This window comes from Natrix helvetica (genome assembly GCF_964273705.1).
Source record: "Natrix helvetica genome assembly, chromosome: 14".
Taxonomy (NCBI): domain Eukaryota; kingdom Metazoa; phylum Chordata; class Lepidosauria; order Squamata; family Natricidae; genus Natrix; species Natrix helvetica.
In genome coordinates, this window is record NC_138564.1 from 977914 (window position 1) to 998943 (window position 21030).

The following is a 21030-nucleotide window of genomic DNA, read 5'->3' on the forward strand; positions in this document are numbered from 1 at the left end:
CTCTCCGCGGGAAAGAAGCGGCGCTCCCGGCCTGCCCCGCTCTGGCGCGCCGCTCTGCCCCGCCGCCTCTATGGCGCGCCGCTCTCCGCGGGAGAGGAGCGGCGCTCCCGGCGTGCCCCGCGCGCTCAACGCCCCGCCCAGGCCGGGCCCGGCCCCGCCAGCGCCATGAAGAGCCCGGCCGAGGAGGCCGCCGCCCCGCCGCCCTCAGGTGGGTCCTCCGGGCCGGGGGCGCCCTCTTGCGCGGCCGGGAGGGGAGCGGGCGAGCTCCGGAGCCCCCTGTCCTCGCCTGTCCTCGCGGAGGCGGCGTCCGAGGGCGTCGGGGAGGCGGTGCAGCTGAAGGTGCCGGCGCTGCAGCAGCTCTACCACTGGGACTGCGGGCTGGCCTGCTCCAGGATGGCGCTGCGGTGAGTCTTCCGGCGGGAGCCCCCTCCAGCCAGGCCCTGCGGCGCCCCGTCCGCCCCGCCGGCTGCCCGGGGCTGCTGGGAATGGCAGCCCTGGCCTCTTAAGCGGTCCCGCCTTCCCTTCGCTCCTCCCGGGAGCGGCAGAGACAAAGCCTGGCCGCTGCGGAGGCTCCGTCAAGGGGAGGCGAGTGAGCAGCCTTGGAAGGCCGAGCTGCTGGTCTCGGCTGCGGCTGGGAGCCCAAGCGAGAGCCGCGGAGCCCCCTCCGCCCTCCTGAGCTGACGCGGGCGATGGCCTCTGCCTTGTGGGGGAAAGGAGGGCTGGCCAACCCGGGGTCCCTGGAAGGAAACGGTGGCTTTAACCGTCAATGGCCTCTTGTGCCCTTTTGCCCCCCAATCTGACTGACCTCAGGTACCTGAACCTGCTGAATGACGAAGACTTCCAGAGAGCAGTCCGGGAGCTCCAGTTGACCAAAAGCATCTGGACCATTGACTTGGCCTACCTGATGCGCCATTTTGGGGTGAAGCACCTATTCTGCACCCAGACGCTGGGCGTGGACAAGGGCTACAAAAACCAGGTAGCTTGTTTGGCGGCGGCTGCTCCAGGCACAGAGGCAGCTCTGGAGGGGGACGGGGACGCACGCACTCTCTTACGAGCCATAGCGGTACCTGCGCATTTGTGGCCGTTTGCTGCACAACTGGCGTCGGGTGCCACCTAGTAGAAATCTCTGGGTTGCCTCAAAGACAAGTTTGCCCTTTGCTCACAGGATGCCTCACGTCTCCCAGGGTGATCTTTGTTGGCAGGCTTGCTTCAAGGCGGCTGCCCCACATGTGTTCTCTTGGGGGAGGCAGAGGGGGGCTAGCCCTCCCTCCCTAGGCTTTCTGCATCTGACATGGCTCCTTGTCTTCAGTCTTTTTATAGAAAACACTTTGACACAGAGGAGAACCGTGTAAACCAACTATTTGCCCAAGCAAAAGCCTGCAAGGTGCTGGTGGAAAAACGGTGAGCTCTCGGCGGATGCTTTGCCTTTCCTCTTCTAGCAGGTGATCCAGCTGTTTATCCACAGGGCCTGTTGTAACCCAGAGTACCTAAACAAACGTGCATCACCTTCCTGTGGCTTTTAGGATGTAGCTATGACAACTGACGGTCCTTTGGATGCAGGGATCGAGCTCTTCCGCTGGAAAATAAATCTGCCTGAGGGGAATGGGATATGCTGAGGAAGAGGGTGCGGTGTGACTTTTCCTCCCATTAAAAGCGCTAGAAATAATAAAGGATGGCATTCCCAATCTGCTTCTGCATGGACCAGAGGTGCCAGTGAGTGGAAGACGATCGGCTGTGGCTGGGCTGCTCTCCCTGCCACTTGCAGTTTCTCCCGCATCCTCATTTCTCACAAGTCGTGCTTCCCCTCACTGGGTGTTCCTTGGAGGTTCCTAAGGGACATCCCAAGGGATAGGGTGGCTGTTCGCTTGAAGGGAAGAGTTGGAGAAGGAGGGTCGTTGATGGACCAATTTGTTCCCCAGTCCCTCTCCTTGAGGACAGGGAGGGAAGGATGGAGAGCCCACTTAATATTTGTAGGAAAAGGCAAAAGATTCCACACACAAATCTGTCTATACACAGAGCAGGCGGTTTCAAGTAACTTGAACTCAAGTAGAGGTGTGACTGTTAGATGTTTTGGTGCAGGCCCAGTGCATCAAAGAGGTGGTTTTGAGAAGGGTGGAGAGGTTAAGAGCAGGAGGAAGGCTGTCAGTGGCAGAGACTTCGGGAAGGGTCATGCAGGCCATAGAGGAGCTGTTGAAACCTTGTGGCAGGTGGGGGGGAGGGGGGAAGGAAAGTGCTGCGGGGATTGGAGGGCAGAGAGGCAGGTGAATATTCCACCCTGGGAACTTCTCTAGGGTGGGGGGGGGTTGAACCATACCTGTCCTGTTCTATTTTTTCCCCATAAAATCCCTCTGCCTGCTGCTTTTATTATTACTTAATTTTATCCTGCCTTCATTACTTTTACAAATAAGGTGGCAAGCATGCTTAATGTTTACAGAATGCAGTTTGAAGGGATCTTATACGTCATCTAGTCCAACTCCCTGCTCAAGCAGGAGACCCTATGCCATTTCTGCCACTTCCTCCTTTTATTTCCCCCATGACAACCCTGTGAGGTGGGTGGGGCCAAAAAAGTCATCCAGCTGCTTTTCATGGCTGACTCCTGGCCGCCTGCTTGCTAGTCTGGTTCCTTCACCACTAGACCAAATTGACATTCTTCTAAATACGGGAACTAGCAAAACGTTACATTTGGCATAACTGTTTGGCAGAATTTCTGGAGTATATGGTATGTAGTCGTTTGAAATAAAACATCCAAGGGTGGGCATCCCTGGGCACCTGCCAGACGTTTTGGGATTGGCTTATTTTGATGGTAGCAGTAGGTCCATTTTTCTGACTGGACGCAGGAAGGAGCAACGGGTGGGCTTCCTTGGCAATGGGGTACACTGAGAGAGGCAGGATTGTCCCTGGTTGCTGTTGGCGTTCCACCCCAAGTATGTGAATGGCAGTTGTCTGAGTGAGCCCCACCGAAATCAAGATGAGTGGGGAGCGGTCTAGAAAAGGCGCAAAAGACTGTGGGCTTCATTGGGGACTGTCCCTCCATGTTGAGGATACCAGCTGCAGGCATGCCCAGGGTTCATCCAGGGAAGATTCGGATGGTTCTTTAAGTGGTCATCTGCAGATTCCCCTGGAGTGGCTTCCAGCCTGTGTTGACATTGGAAAGCTCCGTCGGGACCTAACTCGGCCTTGGGGCCGGGAGCTGCTGTGGAACAGCTGCATCTGTCCGAGGAAGTTCCCTCCCTTTATCTCGGACTTGTGAACTAACCCAGTGGTCTTTTACTCGCAGAACTTTCTTGGCAAGGGGATGGCAGATGGCCACTCAAAGAACCACAGTTACAGGTAAGCAACCTGTTCTTATGCCTTGTGGTCTCCGCATTCACACACAGGCGAGAGTAGCAGGCTGTGCGCCCGGAAGTGGGGCAAGATTCTAGCTAAGTTGATCAGCACTAGAATTACTTCTGGTGCAAATGAAAAGCCCACCTTTGTGCTTAATGGAACCTGGGAAAGGAGGATGTGCTCTGGCTTCTATTCACAATGGTAGATGTAGTTGCATTAAATTATTACATACTTTTTATCCTGCTTTTTTAAAAACGTAAATAGTTGCTAGCAAAAGAGGGAGTGCGTGTAAGTAACTATTCAAGCTGTAGACATCTATGAAGTAGTATTGTGAAGCCTAGGATGTGCCATGAGGGATACACACATCTGAAACTCTTCAGAAAATGCTTGGCAAGAGAGATGCAGGGAAATTGAGGATGAGAATGCTAAATTCACTTCCAGGGCAAAGGAAATCTTGGGCCATAGAAGCAGGGAAGATACGTGTCAGGGTTCATGCTCATAGCAAAAAGAACTCCGAGGCAGGTAGACGTTAAAGAACAGTTTCATTGGGTATATTATATTGGCACAGACTGGTGAAAACCGACTCTAAAGCTTCCCCCAGTTTTCACCTAATTAAAAGTAAAGTCCCCCCCACTTTCTCAAACTAACAGTCACATGGTCCAATCAAGGTACTGTCTGGTTGCTTGAAAACTTCACTCCTCCTCTCTTCAGCCACCTGTGGGAATCCTTGGTTCCCAGGGTGAAACTTTTTTGTTTCAGCTATAAAATCCCAACTCTCTCTATTCCCCGCTCCCTCACCCTCAGCCCCATTGTGGCAACACTGAAGCCTCCAAGACAGCCTCAGGCCAGCTTCAGAATTGACAATATGAAGAAAAAGATCCAGAGGCAAATCCTAAGATATGCATGCAAAAGGCAGTTCCTGTCAGCCGAAGATCCCGGATCCACTGGGTGGAGGGCATTTCAGCTCCAGAAGAGTTCTGAGAGGCCTCACCCTTGCCTGTCTGGGCTGGCAACCCCCAAGCAGAGAGGGGGGATCACCGCCTCCTCTCAAGGGGAGAAATGGTGCTCTTGTGCCTGGAGGATAGCGAGTCTCCCTCCAAGGGGAAGGATCTGGATCTCCTCCCCTCCCCACCCTTTCCCAAGAGAGCTGGTGCACAACTCCAGCCAGGGATGGTGTGGCCTACCAGGAGGTCCTCTTTCTGATGCCTCTGTCAGTGGGCAGGTCTATGAGTGAGAAGTGGTTGGTTTCTTTGAGTTGTGTTTTGCTCCAGTAATTCTGAACTTGGGAGACGAGGAATACGAGAAGGCACTCATTTGAAGTTCATGTGTGTATGTATGAAAATCCATCAGCTGTATAATTTACGCTAATGAATTATAGTATTTTAATAAGATTTTAATTTCTCCCTTTCACCTCTTTTTATGTGGCCTTAATCCTTTGATGGGGAAGCCACCAGCAACCAGCTCTAACCTTAGCATGGTCCTTCGGTCAGAGAATGGCGTTGACCGTCCCTTCTCTCGAAAATGTCAAGATGAAAAATGTGCCGAGGGGGAAAGTCCCACACGTCACCTGATTTGTCTTGTGCCAGCGATGGGGTGGGGGGAGTCTGCCATTCATCTTTCATACCCTTGCAGCCCCTCCTGGGGTTCCGGATGCATTTCACCTAGGGCCATTTCTCCAGCACATGCTGGAGTCCCTTTAGGTGCCTCCTCAGAGCCTCTCCTCCTGGGCTGCTGCTGGATTCTGCCACACTAAGTGGCAGCTGACATGAGAGCAGGAGGAGTTTCCCTGCCCAAATTGGTTGTGCAGCTGCCTCTGCCCCCTTGGTGGTGTTTAGGCAAGTGGGCTGCCTTGAAATAAGAGTTGGGTGGGAGGGGGAAATAAGGATGGCCAAGCAGTGTCTCTGGGGATGGGCCGCTTCCAGGTCCTTTTCAGGCCCATCAGAGTGAGAAGTGACCAAGGAAGGGTGATGCCAGTAAAGCCGTGGAAAAGCTGTTCCTGGGTGGCAAATGTAGGCAGGTGAGAGAGGAGCTGCTTGCTAAATGCAGGGATCCCAACTGGAGGACGAGGAGAATCCAAGCTCTTTTTGCTGATTGTGCTTATATCCTCCTGCCTTTTCCCCCAAAGCTCAGGCTGGCCTCCTGAGGGCTTCCCCCCCGCATCCCACAGACGTCCTCTGAGGGGGTCTGCAGGAGCAGTGGGGGGACTCGGATCTGGGTCTCCTCAAGCAGCCTCTCCCTGTGTCTGGAAGCTCTGCATGCCCTTGGGGAGAGGCTTGGGGTTTGAGGACAGGCTAAGGGGCGCCTTTCCCTGGGCCTCCACCTCTCCTGCGGGCCTTAGGGGGGGCAGGAGTAGCGCCCCCCCCCGACCCCAACCCCTGTGAGAAACAATGATGGAAGATCCCCGAGGAGGAGCCCATAGCGTTGAGAGTCAGGAAATGCTCCTCCTCCCTCCCTTTTAACCTTCAGGAGAAAAACATGCATGTAGGTTCACATTCTGTGCTTTCGTTGTAATCCTTTTTTATTTTACTTTTGTTCTGTCTTACTAAATAAAGCAGAAACATTCCTTTCAGGTCAGAAAGGTTCTACTAGTAGGTGCTTCTAATGGGAAAGCCACTTTTAGACATCGGGAGAGAGTTCCTCTGTGGAGGAGATGGGCAGAGGATAAATACATAAATATTCCTGAAGTAGAGGTGTTTGGCCCAAAATAGCCCGATCTCCCCTTTCTCCCATGGCAGAGCCTCTTTTTTTTCTTTTTTTTTCTTATTGAAGAATTTAATAGTTTTACAAATATTTCCCCTTGCCCCCCTCCACCCCAACCCTACCCCTCCTCCAACCCTCCATCCCCCCAATCTCCCAGAGCAAAATACGGGCTATAAACATTTAACAATCATACACTAACATAAGCTAACTAACTATAGCATCCTACCTCCTCTTGTACTTTAACTCCCCTTTTATTAAACTAACTTGTAACATTCCTTGTTCATTCATAAGCTAATTGGAATTTCTTAGTCCGATATTTATTTTGAATGTAGTCAATCCATCTTTTCCATTCCAGCTTGTATTTCTCATCTGAGTAATCCTTCAAATATGCTGAGATTTTGGCCATCTCTGCTAAGTTTACTACTTTTAGCGTCCATTCTTGAATAGTAGGCAGTTCTTCCAGTTCTTCCAGTACTGTGCCACCAGCAATCTTGCTGCCGTTATAAAGTTCAAAATCAAATTAGTCTCTATAGCTGTACAGTCTGTAATTATACCTAACAAGAACAGCTGGGGAGTGAACTTTATCCTCTTTTTAAAAATATTTTGAATAATCCACCATATTTTTGTCCAAAATGCTTTAACTTTTTTACAAGTCCACCATACATTATCATACGTAGTGTCAACACAATCACATCTCCAACATTTAGATTGTAAATTCGGATACATACAAGCTAACCTTTTTGGGATCTAAATGCCATCTATAGAACATCTTATAAAAATTCTCTCTCAAGTTTTGAGCTTGTGTAAATTTTACATTTCTTACCCAAATCTTTTCCCATGTTTCCATTAATATTGGTTCTTCAAAGTTTTGTGCCCATTTTATCATGCAATCTTTAACTAACTCTGTTTCCGAGTCTATTTCTATCAGTGTATTAAACAACCTTTTTATATGCATTTGACTCTGATCTCTAATTTGTTTTACCAAATTATCCTCTCTTTGTATGATACCAATTTTCTGGTCTTTTTTCCATCTAGCCTGTAACTGTCCATACTGAAACCAGGTTTGAATTACCCTTTCCTCTCTTAATACATTCAAGGATTTTAGTTGTGGTACACCTCTTTCTATGTTGAGAAGCTCTCTATATGTAATTACATCCTGTTTTTGTTCTATACTTATATTCTCTATCGCGTGTCTGGATACTGCCCACATAGGTATCTTATTTAACTTGTATTGATATTTTTTCCAGACACGCAGTAGAGCATTCCTTAATATGTGGCTTTTAAAAATCTTGTCCACCTTCTTGTCATATATTAAATAAGCATGCCAACCATATACCAAATCATATCCCTCAATATTTAATATTCTATCCTCTGTTAAGTTAATCCAATCACTAATTGTTGATAAAACTACTGCTTCATAGAATTTTAAGTTGGGCATTTTCAGACCTCCTCTTTCACGTATATCTTTCACGTATATCTTGCATTATTTTAAGTTTTATTCTTGGTTTCTTCCCTGCCCAAAGTTATTAATACTTTTCTCAGTATTGAGAAATACTGAGGATGAAGTCCCCCCTCATCAATGAGTTGATCTCAGAGGGGGAGCCGGACCTTGCAGGGATAACGGAGACCTGGTTGGGCCACGAGGGTGGTTTACCCCTCGTGGAGATGTGTCCGCCAGGCTACCGTGCATTACATCAGCTGCGGGCCCTGGGTAAGGGTGGTGGGGTGGCGGTAATTATACAGGAGAGTCTGGAACCGAGGGAGTTCACTGTGCCACAGATATCCGGGTGTGAGTCCCTTGGTGTGAAATGGGGCCCGGGGAGGCAGTTGGGCTTGCTGATTGTATACTTGGCTCCTCGCTATGCATCAGCGGCCCTGCCTGAGCTCCTCGAGCTGATCGCGGAGACGGCGGTTGATACCCCCAAACTTGTGGTTATGGGGGACTTCAATCTGCCGTCGACGGGCGAAACATCCGAGGTGGCTCGGGAGTTCATGGCTTCCATGACAGCCATGGACCTGACCCAATTAATTCAGGGCCCCACACACGAAGGTGGGCACACACTGGACCTTGTTTTTGTCTCTGGACAGTGGACGAGTGATCTGGGAATAGGGGATTTGGTTATTACACCCCTGTCATGGTCAGATCACTCATCTCTCTGGCTCGACTTCCCCGGCGCTACCCCCCACCGCGGGGAGGCGGAACCAGACTGTCCCAGATGGTTCCGCCCCAGGCGACTGATGGAACCGGATAGGTTCCAGACGGAGCTTGGGCCACTTCCTGTAGACCTGACCCGCTCCCGGACAGAGGACCTAGTGGCCACCTGGAATAGGGCGGCTGCTGGAGCCTTGGACCGGGTAGCGCCTTTGCGGCCTCTCCTACGGCAACGAACCACCCTGGCTCCTTGGTTTACCAAGGAGCTGAGGGTGATGAAACGCCACAAGAGACGCCTAGAAAGCAGGTGGAGGTCCTCACGCTCCGAATCTGACCGAACACAGGTAAGAGCCTATTTACGGACCTACTTTGTGGCACTGAGAGCGGCCAAACGTAGACACTGTGCCGCTCTTATTGGTCCGCAGATAACCGCCCTGCCGCCCTGTTTCGGGTGACCCGCTCCCTCTTATCACAGAGGCCGCGGGAAGCCCTCTTGCAGGGTAGAGCAGAGGAGTTTGGGGAATATCTGCAGGACAAAATCGCTCAGATCTGGAGTGGATGGGCCCCCTTCAGTGGACCAGGGGAGACGTCGGAAGCAAGTCTTGAGGTACCATGCTGGGAGGAGTTTGACTCTGTTGCCCCCGAGGATTTGGACAGGTTACGTGGGCGACTGCGAGCCACTACATGTTTATTGGACCCGTGCCCCTCCTGGCTTGTACTGGCATCCTGGGAGGTTACACGAGGCTGGCTCCTGGGTCTTGTGAACGCTTCACTGGAGGAGGGGTCCTTGCCGGTCGCCTTGAAAGAGGCGGTGGTGAGGCTCCTACTCAAGAAGCCTTCCCTGGACCCGGTGGAGCTAGCTAATTATCATCCCGTCTCCAACCTTCCCTTTTTAGCAAAGGTTGTAGAGAGTGTGGTGGCACAACAGCTCCCACGTCACCTGGAGGAAACCGACTATCTAGACCCGCGCCAGTCCGGCTTCCGGCCCGGTCACAGCACGGAGACGGCCTTGGTCGCGTTGGTGGATGATCTCTGGAGGGCCAGAGATAGGGGTTGTTCCTCTATCCTGGTCCTATTAGACCTATCAGCGGCCTTCGATACCATCGACCATGGTATCCTATTGCGCCGGCTGGAGGGGATGGGAGTAGGGGGCACCGTTTTGCGGTGGTTCTGCTCCTACCTCTCCGACCGGACGCAATGTGTGTTGGCAGGGGAGCAGAGGTCGACCCTGAGGCCACTCACTTGTGGGGTGCCGCAGGGGTCGGTCCTCTCGCCCCTCCTGTTCAACACATACATGAAGCCGCTGGGTGAGATCATCCGTGGTTTTGGGGTTGGATACCATCTGTACGCTGATGACACACAGCTGTACATTTCCACCCCAAACCACCCCAACGAGGCCGTCGAAATGATGTCCCGGTGCTTGGAAGCCGTTCGGGTCTGGATGGGGGACAACAGACTCAGACTCAACCCTTCCAAGACTGAGTGGCTGTGGCTACCGGCGCCCCGGTTTAACCAGTGGATCCCATCGCTGGCCATAGGGGGCGAACAACTGCCCCCCGTGGAACGGGCGCACAATTTGGGCGTCCTCCTTGATGCCCAGCTGTTGATGGATGACCATGTGGCAGTCGTGGCAAGGGGGGCGTTCCACCAGGTTCGCCTGGTGCGCCAATTGCGCCCCCTATTGGATCGGGACACCTTACGCACAGTCACTCATGCGCTGGTGACGTCTCGCTTGGACTACTGCAATGCTCTCTACATGGGGCTCCCCTTGAGATGCACCCGAAGACTACAGCTAGTTCAGAATGCGACCGCGCGGGCTATCATGGGGAGGACAAGATACTCCCATATAACACCACTCCTGCGCGAGCTGCACTGGCTGCCTGTGGTTTTACGGGTGCGTTTCAAGGTGTTGGTTACTATCTTCAAAGCGCTCCATGGCACGGGACCTAGTTACCTGCGGGATCGCATCTCACCTCACACATCCCTGCGACCAATCCGCTCCCACAGGGAGGGACTCCTTCGGGTGCCGTCCACCAAGCAGTGTCAACGGGCGGCGCCCAGGAGCAGAGCCTTCTCTGTGATGGGCCCAACCCTCTGGAATGACCTCTTCCCCGATATTAGAACTACTACCGACCTCCGCTCCTTCCGACAGAAGCTCAAGACCCACCTGTTCCAATTAGCTGGCTTAACTGATTTATAGTCCCACTTTTAACCTCCTGGCAAACATCTTATTGGGTAGTTTTTAAGGGTAATTTTAATGTTTATTTGTATTTTAATTTAAATATTGTACAGTGCATATCCTACCTCCTCTGTTTACCTATTTATATATTTAAGTATATCTATATTCTGTATTCATACTGTTTTAATATGACTGTACACCGCCCCGAGTCCTGCTTAGGAAAGGGTGCGGCTTATAAATTAAAGATTATTATTATTATTATTATTATTATTATTATTATTATTATTATTATTATTATTATTATTATTATTATTATTATTATTATTATTATTATTATTATTTCTGCCATTCTTCCAGATTTGCATCTTTTTTAAGTGTTGGTATCATTTGAAAAAGAAATAAAAACTTAGGCAAAACGTTCATTTTAACTGCTGCTATCTTCCCAGTAAAGACAATTGTAATTTTTTCCATTTATTCATCTCTGTCTGTATTTTGTGCCATAATGGTTCATAATTATACTTACATAATTTCACATTTGAGGTTGTAATATAAACTCCTAGATATTTAACCTTTTTAACTATCTCGCATCCTGTTACTCTTTCCAATTCTTTTTGATTTATAATTATGTTTTTAACTATCATCTTTGTTTTCCCTAAATTTATTTTAAACCCAGATACATGACCATATTGATTAATTATGTTCATTAGACTTACAGCTGATTCCCCCGGCTGGGTTAAAGTTACAACCAGATTGTCCACGAATGCTCGTACTCTGTATTCCTAGTGCCTAATCTTAATTCCCTGTACATCATCTGAGCCTCTTGAACCCAGGTCCCCTTCCCTTCAATGCTGCTTTATGTAATTGGATACTGAATTTCTTTATTGATAGGCCAGAGTTTGTGGAGTTGGAAGAAAAGTTTCCAACTCCCCGCAGGGCCCAGTGCACTACTGTTCACCTGGATGACCCACGACTGCTGTGCTTAGAGCTTGAAGCATTGTTAAGAGAGACCCCACCCCACCCCCACCCCGTGTTCTGTTTCTGTGCTCCCCCCTGGGAGGAGGCTTTGAAGCCCTTTTGAAGGTTTTGGAAGGTTTGGGCCAGCTGTCTGGTAAACTCACAAGATTCATTTCTCTCGCCATGCACATCTGAACTAGACCATGTTGTTTCTTTGTGTCATATAATATATGTGGGTATATGCATACTTTTGTATTTATTTATTTTGCCATGTTTACGTAGGGTATATTGGAGGTGGAGACCCTTTGAGAACTGTGTGCAATGAAATTTCACTTGAATGAATGCCGATTAGCGTGCATTCAAAGTGACAGTGAAGTTATTCTAAGTCCCTTCTCCGGCAGCACGGTGACCGTCGGAGACATCCAGGAGCACCTCTCTCAGGGCCACATCGCCATCGTGCTGGTCAATGCTGTCTTGCTGCTGTGCGACCTCTGCTCCAGCCCAGTCAAGTACTGCTGCTTCCTGCCCATCGGCCAGAAGTGCTTTTGCCGCAGCCCCGACTACCAGGGCCACTTCATCGTCTTGTGTGGCTACAACAGAGCTTTGGAGTGTATTTATTACAACAACCCTGCCTATGCGGACCGTGAGTAACTGCACCCTCGCCCAGGTGTTAGCCACCCCCCCCCCCCACGCCGGTCCGCAGCTCTCCGGGCTCCTTGTTTTTCGGGCAGTGTGGTGGGGTCATTCCCTCTGCAAGGGGTCTGTGTGTAGGCTGAGGGTGGTGGTGGCATAAGGGGAGGGCTGGGCTGCGGAGTCCTTTACGGCTGCCCTTGTCTGACTCTGGGCCCGCTCCACAGGAACATGCAGCACCAGCATCCATAACTTTGAGGAAGCCAGGACCAGTTACGGCACAGACGAGGATATCCTCTTCATTTATCAAAACAGCTGACCCTCCGGCTGGGGCTCCCAACTCACCGCCATTGCGGCAGCCATCTCAGGACTCGGAGACCTCCGCTCCTGCACTGCGCCGGGTTGGAAGCAAATGAGGCGTTAAGACTCGGGGAGACGGAAGGGAGGAGAATGTATTTTATGCCACTTTAAAGCAGAATGTCCATTGCAGTCACAATGAATAACAGGACGCGTTTTCCAGTCGGGTTCTGTCGGGGGACCCCAAGAGATTTTTCTGGGGGATGGGATCTCAACTCTGGCCCCAGATCAAATCCCGGCCAGTCCCCCCTCCCTAAAGAAGACTGAAATCTGAAACAAAATGAGTGTGCTCTCTTCTGATGCTGCCCAGCCCTAAGCCCATTCTCCCTCCCTCCGAGACTTTCTCCGTTCGGATCTCCTCCGGCCAGGATGCTGCTGCCCTAGGAAAAAGCAAATCCATACATTTTTGCACATTTGAAGTTTTAAGGTGCAGAACCTCCGTTCACAGGAATGAAACTCAAAGGCAGTCCAGCTTCCTGAATCCCACAAGAGCAGCTTCTTCCAATCATTCACCCAGTTTTTTATTCTGCTGATAAAAATCAAGCCAATACATTAAGTAATAGAAGGGATGAGGCAGGAAGGAAAGGAAGGAATCTCTGTCTTATAGAGCAGACTTCAAAGGGGGTGGTTCCCGGAAGCAGCGCACGCACACACGCCCGTAATTGCAGTCAGTGGCTCCTTCTGAAGCCTCACAGGGACTTTGGCAATGTTGGCAGAAGATGGAATTCCCTTTTGGAAAAGGTTCTCTCAGAGGACTTAAATACTTTCTTTAGGACTACAGGTTTTGGACTGTGTGAATCAGCACTTTTGTCAATCGATCATATTGAATAGCGTCCATTTAATTGATATTCGGTGATTAGATTACTTGTGAAAGGCTGCTAGTGCTTCATTTCATCTTTAAAAAGACAACAGTATTTCAGAGACGCAGCTGCCTCCTTGTTCTAGTCCAGCAGTCCCAGTTCATTTCCCTCCTGGAGCTCATCGCAGGCTCACCTTCACCCAGAAGCCAATCTTGCAGTCAGCTCTTCCTCCCAACTCAGCCAGGACGGACATCCGAGCACCACCAGTCCTAAGGATGCTGCACTTTGAGCTGTCCTTAGCTCCTACCACCTGAGCGAAGCTGTGTGCCTGCTTCCCACCCTTTGCCCCAAGTTAGCTGGCCAGGTAATGGCCACTCTGGACCTCAAGCTTGCTCTGCCAGCTTAAAGTGGCTACAGCAAGTCCAAATGTGATCCATTTTGGCCCCAAGAAGGGCCGTAAGCATTCAGGAGAAGGGCAGGAGCCTCCTGCTGTTGGGCAGGGAAGTTGCCTTGGGCTGGAAATCCGCCAGGGACTCCCAGCTCCTTGGCATTGCCTGCTGGGCGGGGGAGAGCTGCGCCCCTCTGGGAGGTCCAGGTTTCTACCTCAACACATCGTATTTGCTCTCGGCTGAGGGGGGCGGAGGTTGCTTCCCTGAAGGCTTGAAATAACTCCATGCTGTAGGTCTGCTCTGTGGTCAAATTCTTGTAAGTGCCTATTAATGGCAGAGAATTCTGGGGAGCATCTTTGAAGTTATCCAGGCGAAGGGTGAGGAGCCGATGGAAGTGGGCAGGACAAGTGCCATATTTTGGGGCCTCTGTTGCTCCCATCCAATGAAGTTCTTGCACAGGAAGGAGTCCAGCTTTCAAAACCTTTAGTATTGTTGACTACTAGTGCTATTTCCATCTTGCCTGCTCATAGTATTGGTTTTGTTCATACACGGTAAAGGCTTAATGTGCTGCTTAGTCTCCTAGTCTCCAGTTTCAGGGTGCTGCTTCTCAGGGGCTCCCTCTGAACCAAGCACAGCAGCTGCTTTCCTAAGCAAACTCTTAACAAGGGTGAGGAGGCAGCTCCACTGGCCGGAAGGATTGCTTGGTTACAAGATGCCACCTTCACAAAGGGAACATTCACACAGCTGAATTGAATTTGAATTTGAATTTATTGAATTTATAGACCGCCCCCTCTCCCCGAAGGGACTCGGGGCGGTGTACAGACGACAAGATAAAAACCATATACAGAATAAATAATCTTAAGTACCCCTAAAATCAGATTAAATGTTAGGCTGTACAGTGATAAAAATTTAAAAAACAACCTAAAAACCTACCCCTAAAAATTTAAAATACAGGCTAGAAAGATTAAAACTACGGTTAGGCCAGGCCAGCTAAGTCGAACAGGTGGGTCTTAAGTTTCTTGCGGAAGGAGCGGAGATCGGTGGTCATTCTGATGTCGGGGGGGAGGTCATTCCAGAGGGTCGGGCCCATCACAGAGAAGGCCCTATCCCCGGGCGTTGCCCGCTGGCACTGCCTAGTGGACGGCACCCGGAGGAGTCCCTCTCTGTGAGAGCGAATCAGCCGCAGGGATGTATGGGGTAGGATGCGATCCCGCAGATACCTAGGTCCTGTGCCATGGAGCGCTTTAAAGATGATAGTCAGCACCTTGAAACGCACCCGAAAAGCCACAGGTAGCCAGTGCAGCCCGCGCAGGAGAGGTGTTACATGGGAGTACCTAGTACCTCCCATGATTGCCCGCGCAGCCGCATTCTGGACCAGCTGCAGCCTTCGGGTGCATCTCAAGGGAAGCCCCATGTAGAGAGCATTGCAATAGTCCAGTCGGGACGTCACTAGCGCATGGGTGACTGTGTGAAGGGCGTCCCGGTCCAGTAGGCTGAAGTTGGCCATCTGTCCTGGCATCCTCCAGATACGAGATGATGTGTGGCTGGCCTTGGAGGCCAGTGGGGGAGGCTCCCCAATCTTGGTGCAAAACCTGCGGAGGGGAAAGAGTTCTGCCTTCCCGGCCGAGAGGGCAAAGCTGCTCCCGGCTGAACTGCTGGTGCAAGAGAAGGGGCAGGAGGCTGCCTTGCGAGGGGGGTGGACAAGGGCATTGGGGAAGTCAGAACAAGGCCTGCCTGGGCCCTGCACGCTTCCTCTTCATTTGGGTGCTCTGAACAAGTCAATGTTTATGCAAACTTCATGATCACATGACAGTAAAAGGGAAGAAAATCTGCAAACTAAGTTTTATATACAAAAGTATATTTGTTTGTAAATCATTCAATAAACCCTGCTTTCTTGAGCATGCTTGGACCTTTTTAAAAAAAGATGGAATGGGTGAAGGGACTAAATAAGGAAACATTCACTGATTTTTTCCAGGTCTTTGAGCTGCTCTTTCTAGGCTAATGCTTTGGTGCTTCCCGGAGCTTGGAAGGAAAATCCATCTTTCAAGGGGATGCATTTTGATTCTTTAGGGAAAACCAGGAGAGACAGTTTCATTCCCCCAAATAGTAGAAAGGGCTGGCTGCTGCAAAGTGGCTGTCACTGAGAGCTTGGCCCTCCCGCAGGGCTGCTCCCTCCTTGGGCAGAAAGGGGATGATGGAGCACAAACAGCCCCCCCTCCCCCACCAGCATCTCCTGCAGAGGGAGTCCTGATGGGCAGGGAGTTCTCAAGGGTGACAAACGAGCTGGGAAAAGGAGACTCCCAAAGCCACAGGGGAAAGAAAGCCAGCCCAACAGGTGTCCTCGTGCCTGATGGGAGGGCAGGGGAGGGTCTTTGCCTCTTATCCCTCCTTTCAAGGCAGGGCTGTGGGTCACCAGACCTGTTCGATGGGCCTGGCTCTCTGCCATATTTCTCCTTCCTCCTGGGACCAAGCCAGGCCTTTGGCCCGAAGTTCCCTTTGCTGCTGGGAGTTGGGAAGCAGATACGTTTCATTAATGTCCCAAAGCTGTCCTTTCAAAAGGCAATTGGACTTTTGTTTTTCCTTGGAAGACATTTCACTTCTCATCCAAGAAGCTTCCTCAGTTACTCCACCAAATGGTGGAGGATGGAAGGATTTATATTCTTCCAGATTTATAGCTGGTCGTTAGCGCTCTCTCTTGAGAGTTGCCGAGGCCACCTGGACGCCCATTCGTGCCCTCACAGTCACCTGAATAGGGCACATACTCAGTGGACTCTGAATGAATTATTTCATTAGTAATCTCCATCCTCTTCTAGGCGTTTCATGCTTGCTTCCTGAATGAAACATTCTGCCCTTGTCTCTCAAGTTAACATCATCCAGATACTGCACTGAAACTCATTTATGGGTTCCATCCTGGGACACTTCACCCCTTGGCTCTCCCTCCAGATGTCAGCCTCCGTTTCGCTTGCTTGCATTCGGCTGCCATGGAAATGTCCCCCCTCCCCCGGGCATGGTATTTGGGATGGGAATAATTGCTACAGGAGGTTTAGTAAATAAGGGAGTTTTGTCTTCACCATCTTCTGTGCATGCTGATGGCCGATGTTTGGACCTTGTCAAGGCCAGCCGTCCTGCATACCAACCTGATGATGCTTCTTGGAGATGTAACACACATGACACCTAAGGGAGTTGCAGATTGGGCAATGGGGTGGGGGTTGTTGGAGGGAGGGGGCTGGGCAAATGTTTGATATGTATGATTTTGCTCTTTTCTGCCTCAGACCTTGCTTTACTTCACTGCTATCTTTTCATAACCAGAAAAAGTACTTTTAATTCCACAAACAATGGAGTTGAGAGGTTTCTTTCTTGGTTGCTGAAGACAGACAGCTGCCTGGCAGGAAGCCGAAGAGGAGGATCTCATGATGCCCCACGCGATTAGGGATAAAAGCTTGGGAGAAATGTCATTTTCGTGAGGGCCGGGTTGAAAGAGAAGCTGACTTCCCTGATCAAGAAGAGAGATGTACAGAGGACCTGTCTCACCGGGGGGGGGGTGTCTGGGGGCACGCAGCGGAACTGATCATGATAGGGGAGCCCCAGCAGCAGCTGTACAAGCCCATCTGAGGGGGATAGGGCCCCCCGCAGACGCCGAATGGCAAAAGTTCCTCCTCTTGGCATGAAATTTGGAGGTGACCCCAAGGAGCTAGGATTTTTCCTGGTCCAGGTCTGGAATTTCATGCAGCAATTCGGAGAGGATCTCCCCACGGAGGAAGCCAAGGTGAGAATTGTTACCATGGCATTGGAGAACAAGGTGGCAGCCTGGATGGTCGCTCTGCATAATGATGACTTCCCCCTGCTGAGGAATTGTAATAGATTTATGGCCGCCCTGAGAAAATGCTTTGATGACCTCACCAAGCGTACGGCAAGAACCAAGATGAAAACTCTTACTGCCCAGTAGCTGAATACATCCAAGAGTTTCGTGAACTGTCGGTGTATATGCGGGGCTGGTCCGAAGAGGCTTTGATGGACACCTTTATGGATGGCCTAAACCAAGATATTTACCAGAACTGTGTTAAACACCCCCCCCCCCCGCAATCTGCAACGCTGGTACGCATTGGCAGCAGATGTGGAGATCGATTTAGCATAGAGATAAATACCGGGAAGACAGTGATAAAGGTTAACACCCCCCCCCCTCGAGGAGCCCTGAAGGGAGGAAAAAGTTTGTCTGCAAGCAAGCCCCTGTCTACTGCTTGTTTCCGATGTGGGAAGGAGGAGCACCGTGCAGCAAATTGCCGCTCAAAAATTGGCCTAAAACCCCCTGCCGCTGTGGAGAGGAAGCCAGACAAACAAGCAGGAAAACGAAAGGACACCGCCATGGAAGGGGTGGAACCTGTTGAAGAATTCCCTCCCAACCAGGGAGAGGGATCAGCTCTCCTCTCTCTCTCGGGGGAAAGTGAAACTGACTCCGATGACGACCATTTGGTAAGTCCCCAATCGGGCCCCAAGACCATTCCAGTAGAACTTAAAGTGCCCTCTACTGGACCCCAAGCAAAGATACTGGCCCTTTTAGACTCGGGATGCACGCGTTACATAATTAGCCCAGAGGTAGTGGAGAAGATGGGCTTAAGACTAAGGACTTTAAAAGTTGCCTTTTGCCAGTTGGATGGGTCAGTGGCTGGGGGAGCTCCTGCCCATTTTGTGACTGAACCAGTAGAAATGTGGATGGGGGATCACCAAGAAACCTTAAGTTTTATCGTTGCACCTGGAATGGATCAGCCCCTCATTCTAGGTTTACCCAGGCTACGGAAGTGGAACCCTTACATAAATTGGAGGAAAGGGCGGTTGCGCATCCGTTCCGCAAAACCCCTTGAGGGCGAGAGGGTCTCCCATGTAGCCAATGCTGAACCGGACCTAGCAGCTGCACCACAGGAAAAAATTGAGGGGGAAGAGAAAACCCCTAAAGAATATTGGGACCTAAAGGACGTTTTCAGTGAAAAGGCTTCCGATAAATTGCCCCCTCACCCCCACCGTGCTGCAGATTGTAGCATTGAGATCTTGCCAGGAGTAAAACTCCCGAAACCCCAGATTTATTCGATGACCCCACGTGAAATGCAAGAATGACAAAAGTTCATTGATAAAAACTTGAAAAGGGGGTTCATAGAACCAGCTAGACCATGGGTGGCCGTGCCTCTATTGTTTACAGAAAGGAAAGATGGCTCCTTTTGTTTATGTGTGAACTATAAGAATCTTAATGGAATTTGTATGGAAAATATATATCCCCTCCCACTCATGAAAGGTATGTTGGCCCACTTGGGCAAAGGAAAAATTTTTTTTATGAAGTTGGACCTGAGGGAGGCCTACTACAGAGTCAGAATCAAAGATGGTGATGAGTGGAAAACTGCTTTCAATTGCCTTTTGGGGTGTTTTCAGTTCAAAGTATTCCCCTTTGGTCTGCAGGGGGCTCCAGCAGTCTTCATGTAATTAATAAATGAAATTCTGCATGAACACCTGTACAAAGGCGTGTTAGTCTACCTCAATGACGTGCTTATTTACACGGAAACACGTGAGGAACACGTGACATTAGTGCGATCAGTCCTCAAAAAACTTCGGGCCGCTGAACTTTATGTCAAATTGTCTAAATGTGAATTTCATCAGGGGAAGATAGATTACCTTGGGTACCGTATCTCTCACAATGGCATTGAAATGGATGTGGCGAAAGTCCAGGCGGTCACTGAGTGGGCACCTCCTCGCACCCATAAGCAATTGCAAAGTTTTTTGGGATTTGCGAATTTTTATTGTCAATTTATTCCCTTGTTCGCTAGCATTGCACTGCCCATTACAAATCTCCTAAAATCAAAAGGAGACACCAAGCCTAAACCGGGCATGCCTTTGAACTGGACTATGGAGCGTCAAGCCGCGTTTGAAAAATTGAAGCGACTTTTTGCAGCTGAACCTGTTTTGAAACACTCAGATACGGATGCACCATTTTTCGTTCAAGCTGATGCCAGTGACGTAGCAGTGGGGGCAGTATTACTCCAAACAAACGCTGAGGGAAAAATGCAGCCATGCGCTTACACCTCGCGTAAGTTTACTGAGACTAAGAGGAGATGGGCTATATGGGAAAAGGAAGCTTTTGCTGTCAGATGAGCTCTGATGACCTGGAAACATTTCCTGGAGGGGACAAAACACCCTTTTGAGGTATGGACTGATCGTAAGAATTTGGAAGCGTTGAAGACCCCGCATAAGCTATCACCTGAACAAGTACGATGGGTGCAGCACCTCAACTGTTTCAAGTTTACCCTCAAGTACATCCCGGGGGAGAAGAACTTTATGGCTGATGCCTTGTCTAGGCTTCCCCAGTACAACAGCTCTAGGTTGAGCGTGGTTCATCCAGTCATCCCAGCAAGAAATCTCGCTGCCCCGATGGTTACCAGGAGCCAAGGCCCAATGGATTTAGATGTCACAACGGACTTAATGAACAAACTCAAGGACGGCCTTGAATCCGATGACTGGTTCAAGAAACATTCAAATGAATGCACCATGAAAGATGGACTAGCTTGGATAGGAGCTAAATTATATGTTCCTGCCAACCTGAAACCGGTTGTTCTTCAACGGGCCCACGGTTCGAGAATGGCAGGCCATTTTGGATTTGTAAAGACTTTCCATTTGATTAAGAGACAGTTTTGGTGGCCTTCATTGGAGGAGGACATTGAGTCCTACATAGCGAGTTGTCCTGTTTGTGCGGGCACAAAAAGGCCATCAGGGAAGCCCCAGGGTCTCCTCCAAAGTGTTGCCAGTCCTGGAGCCCCATGGAAGGAGATATCAATGGACTTTATTGTTGAATTACCAGAAAGTCTGGGTTATACTGTTATTTGGGTTATCACCAATTTGTTTTTCAAACAGGTTCATTTTGTGCCTTGCTCCAAGATCCCATCAGCGAAGTCTTTGGCTAAATTGTTTATTTCACATGTATATAGGTTAGATGGTGTACCAGAATGCATAATTTCGGATAGGGGGGGTTCAATTCACCTCCCTCTTTTGGAAAGAGTTCCTGAAATTGATTGGCTCCACCCAGGGGTTAAGCTCCGCCCACCATCAGACTAATGGGGCTTGTGAATGGACTAACTCGGTTTTGGAGCAGTACCTCCGATGTTTCATCAATTATCAACAGAATAATTGGGCGGAACTGTTACCACATGCAGAGGTGGCATACAATAATTCTGTTCACAGCAGTCCCGGCATGACTCCTTTTAAAGTAGTATTTGGTCATTCCTGAATTGCCTCAAGAGAGACCGCAAATTTTATCCTTATCTGAATGGAGTGATCAACTTTGGCGGTTTTGGCCTATGACCCGCAAAGCATTAGACGCGGCTCACGAAGCTCACAAAAGACAAGCAGATAAGAAAAGGTCTACACCAAAAGACTTCAAAGTTAGGGATAGGGTGTTTTTGTCCACCAGGTTCCTGCAAGCCACACAAAAATCGAAGCAGCTGGGCCCTAAGTATGTTGGCCTGTTCCCCATTGTGAAAATCATAAATCCAGTATCGGTGAAAT

The 21030-nt window shown here is 50.0% G+C and overlaps 1 protein-coding gene across 1 annotated transcript; it reads left to right on the plus strand.

The window, feature by feature from the left end:
• The first annotated feature begins 112 nt into the window (after positions 1–112).
• On the plus strand, positions 113–15386 carry GUCD1 (guanylyl cyclase domain containing 1). The gene is made up of 5 exons (XM_081966260.1): positions 113–404; positions 811–976; positions 1310–1401; positions 11714–11955; positions 12170–15386. The coding sequence occupies exons 1-5, from the start codon at positions 166–168 to the stop codon at positions 12259–12261; spliced, it is 831 nt and encodes a 276-aa protein (XP_081822386.1). The 5' UTR covers positions 113–165; the 3' UTR covers positions 12262–15386.
• Positions 15387–21030: the final 5644 nt, after the last annotated feature.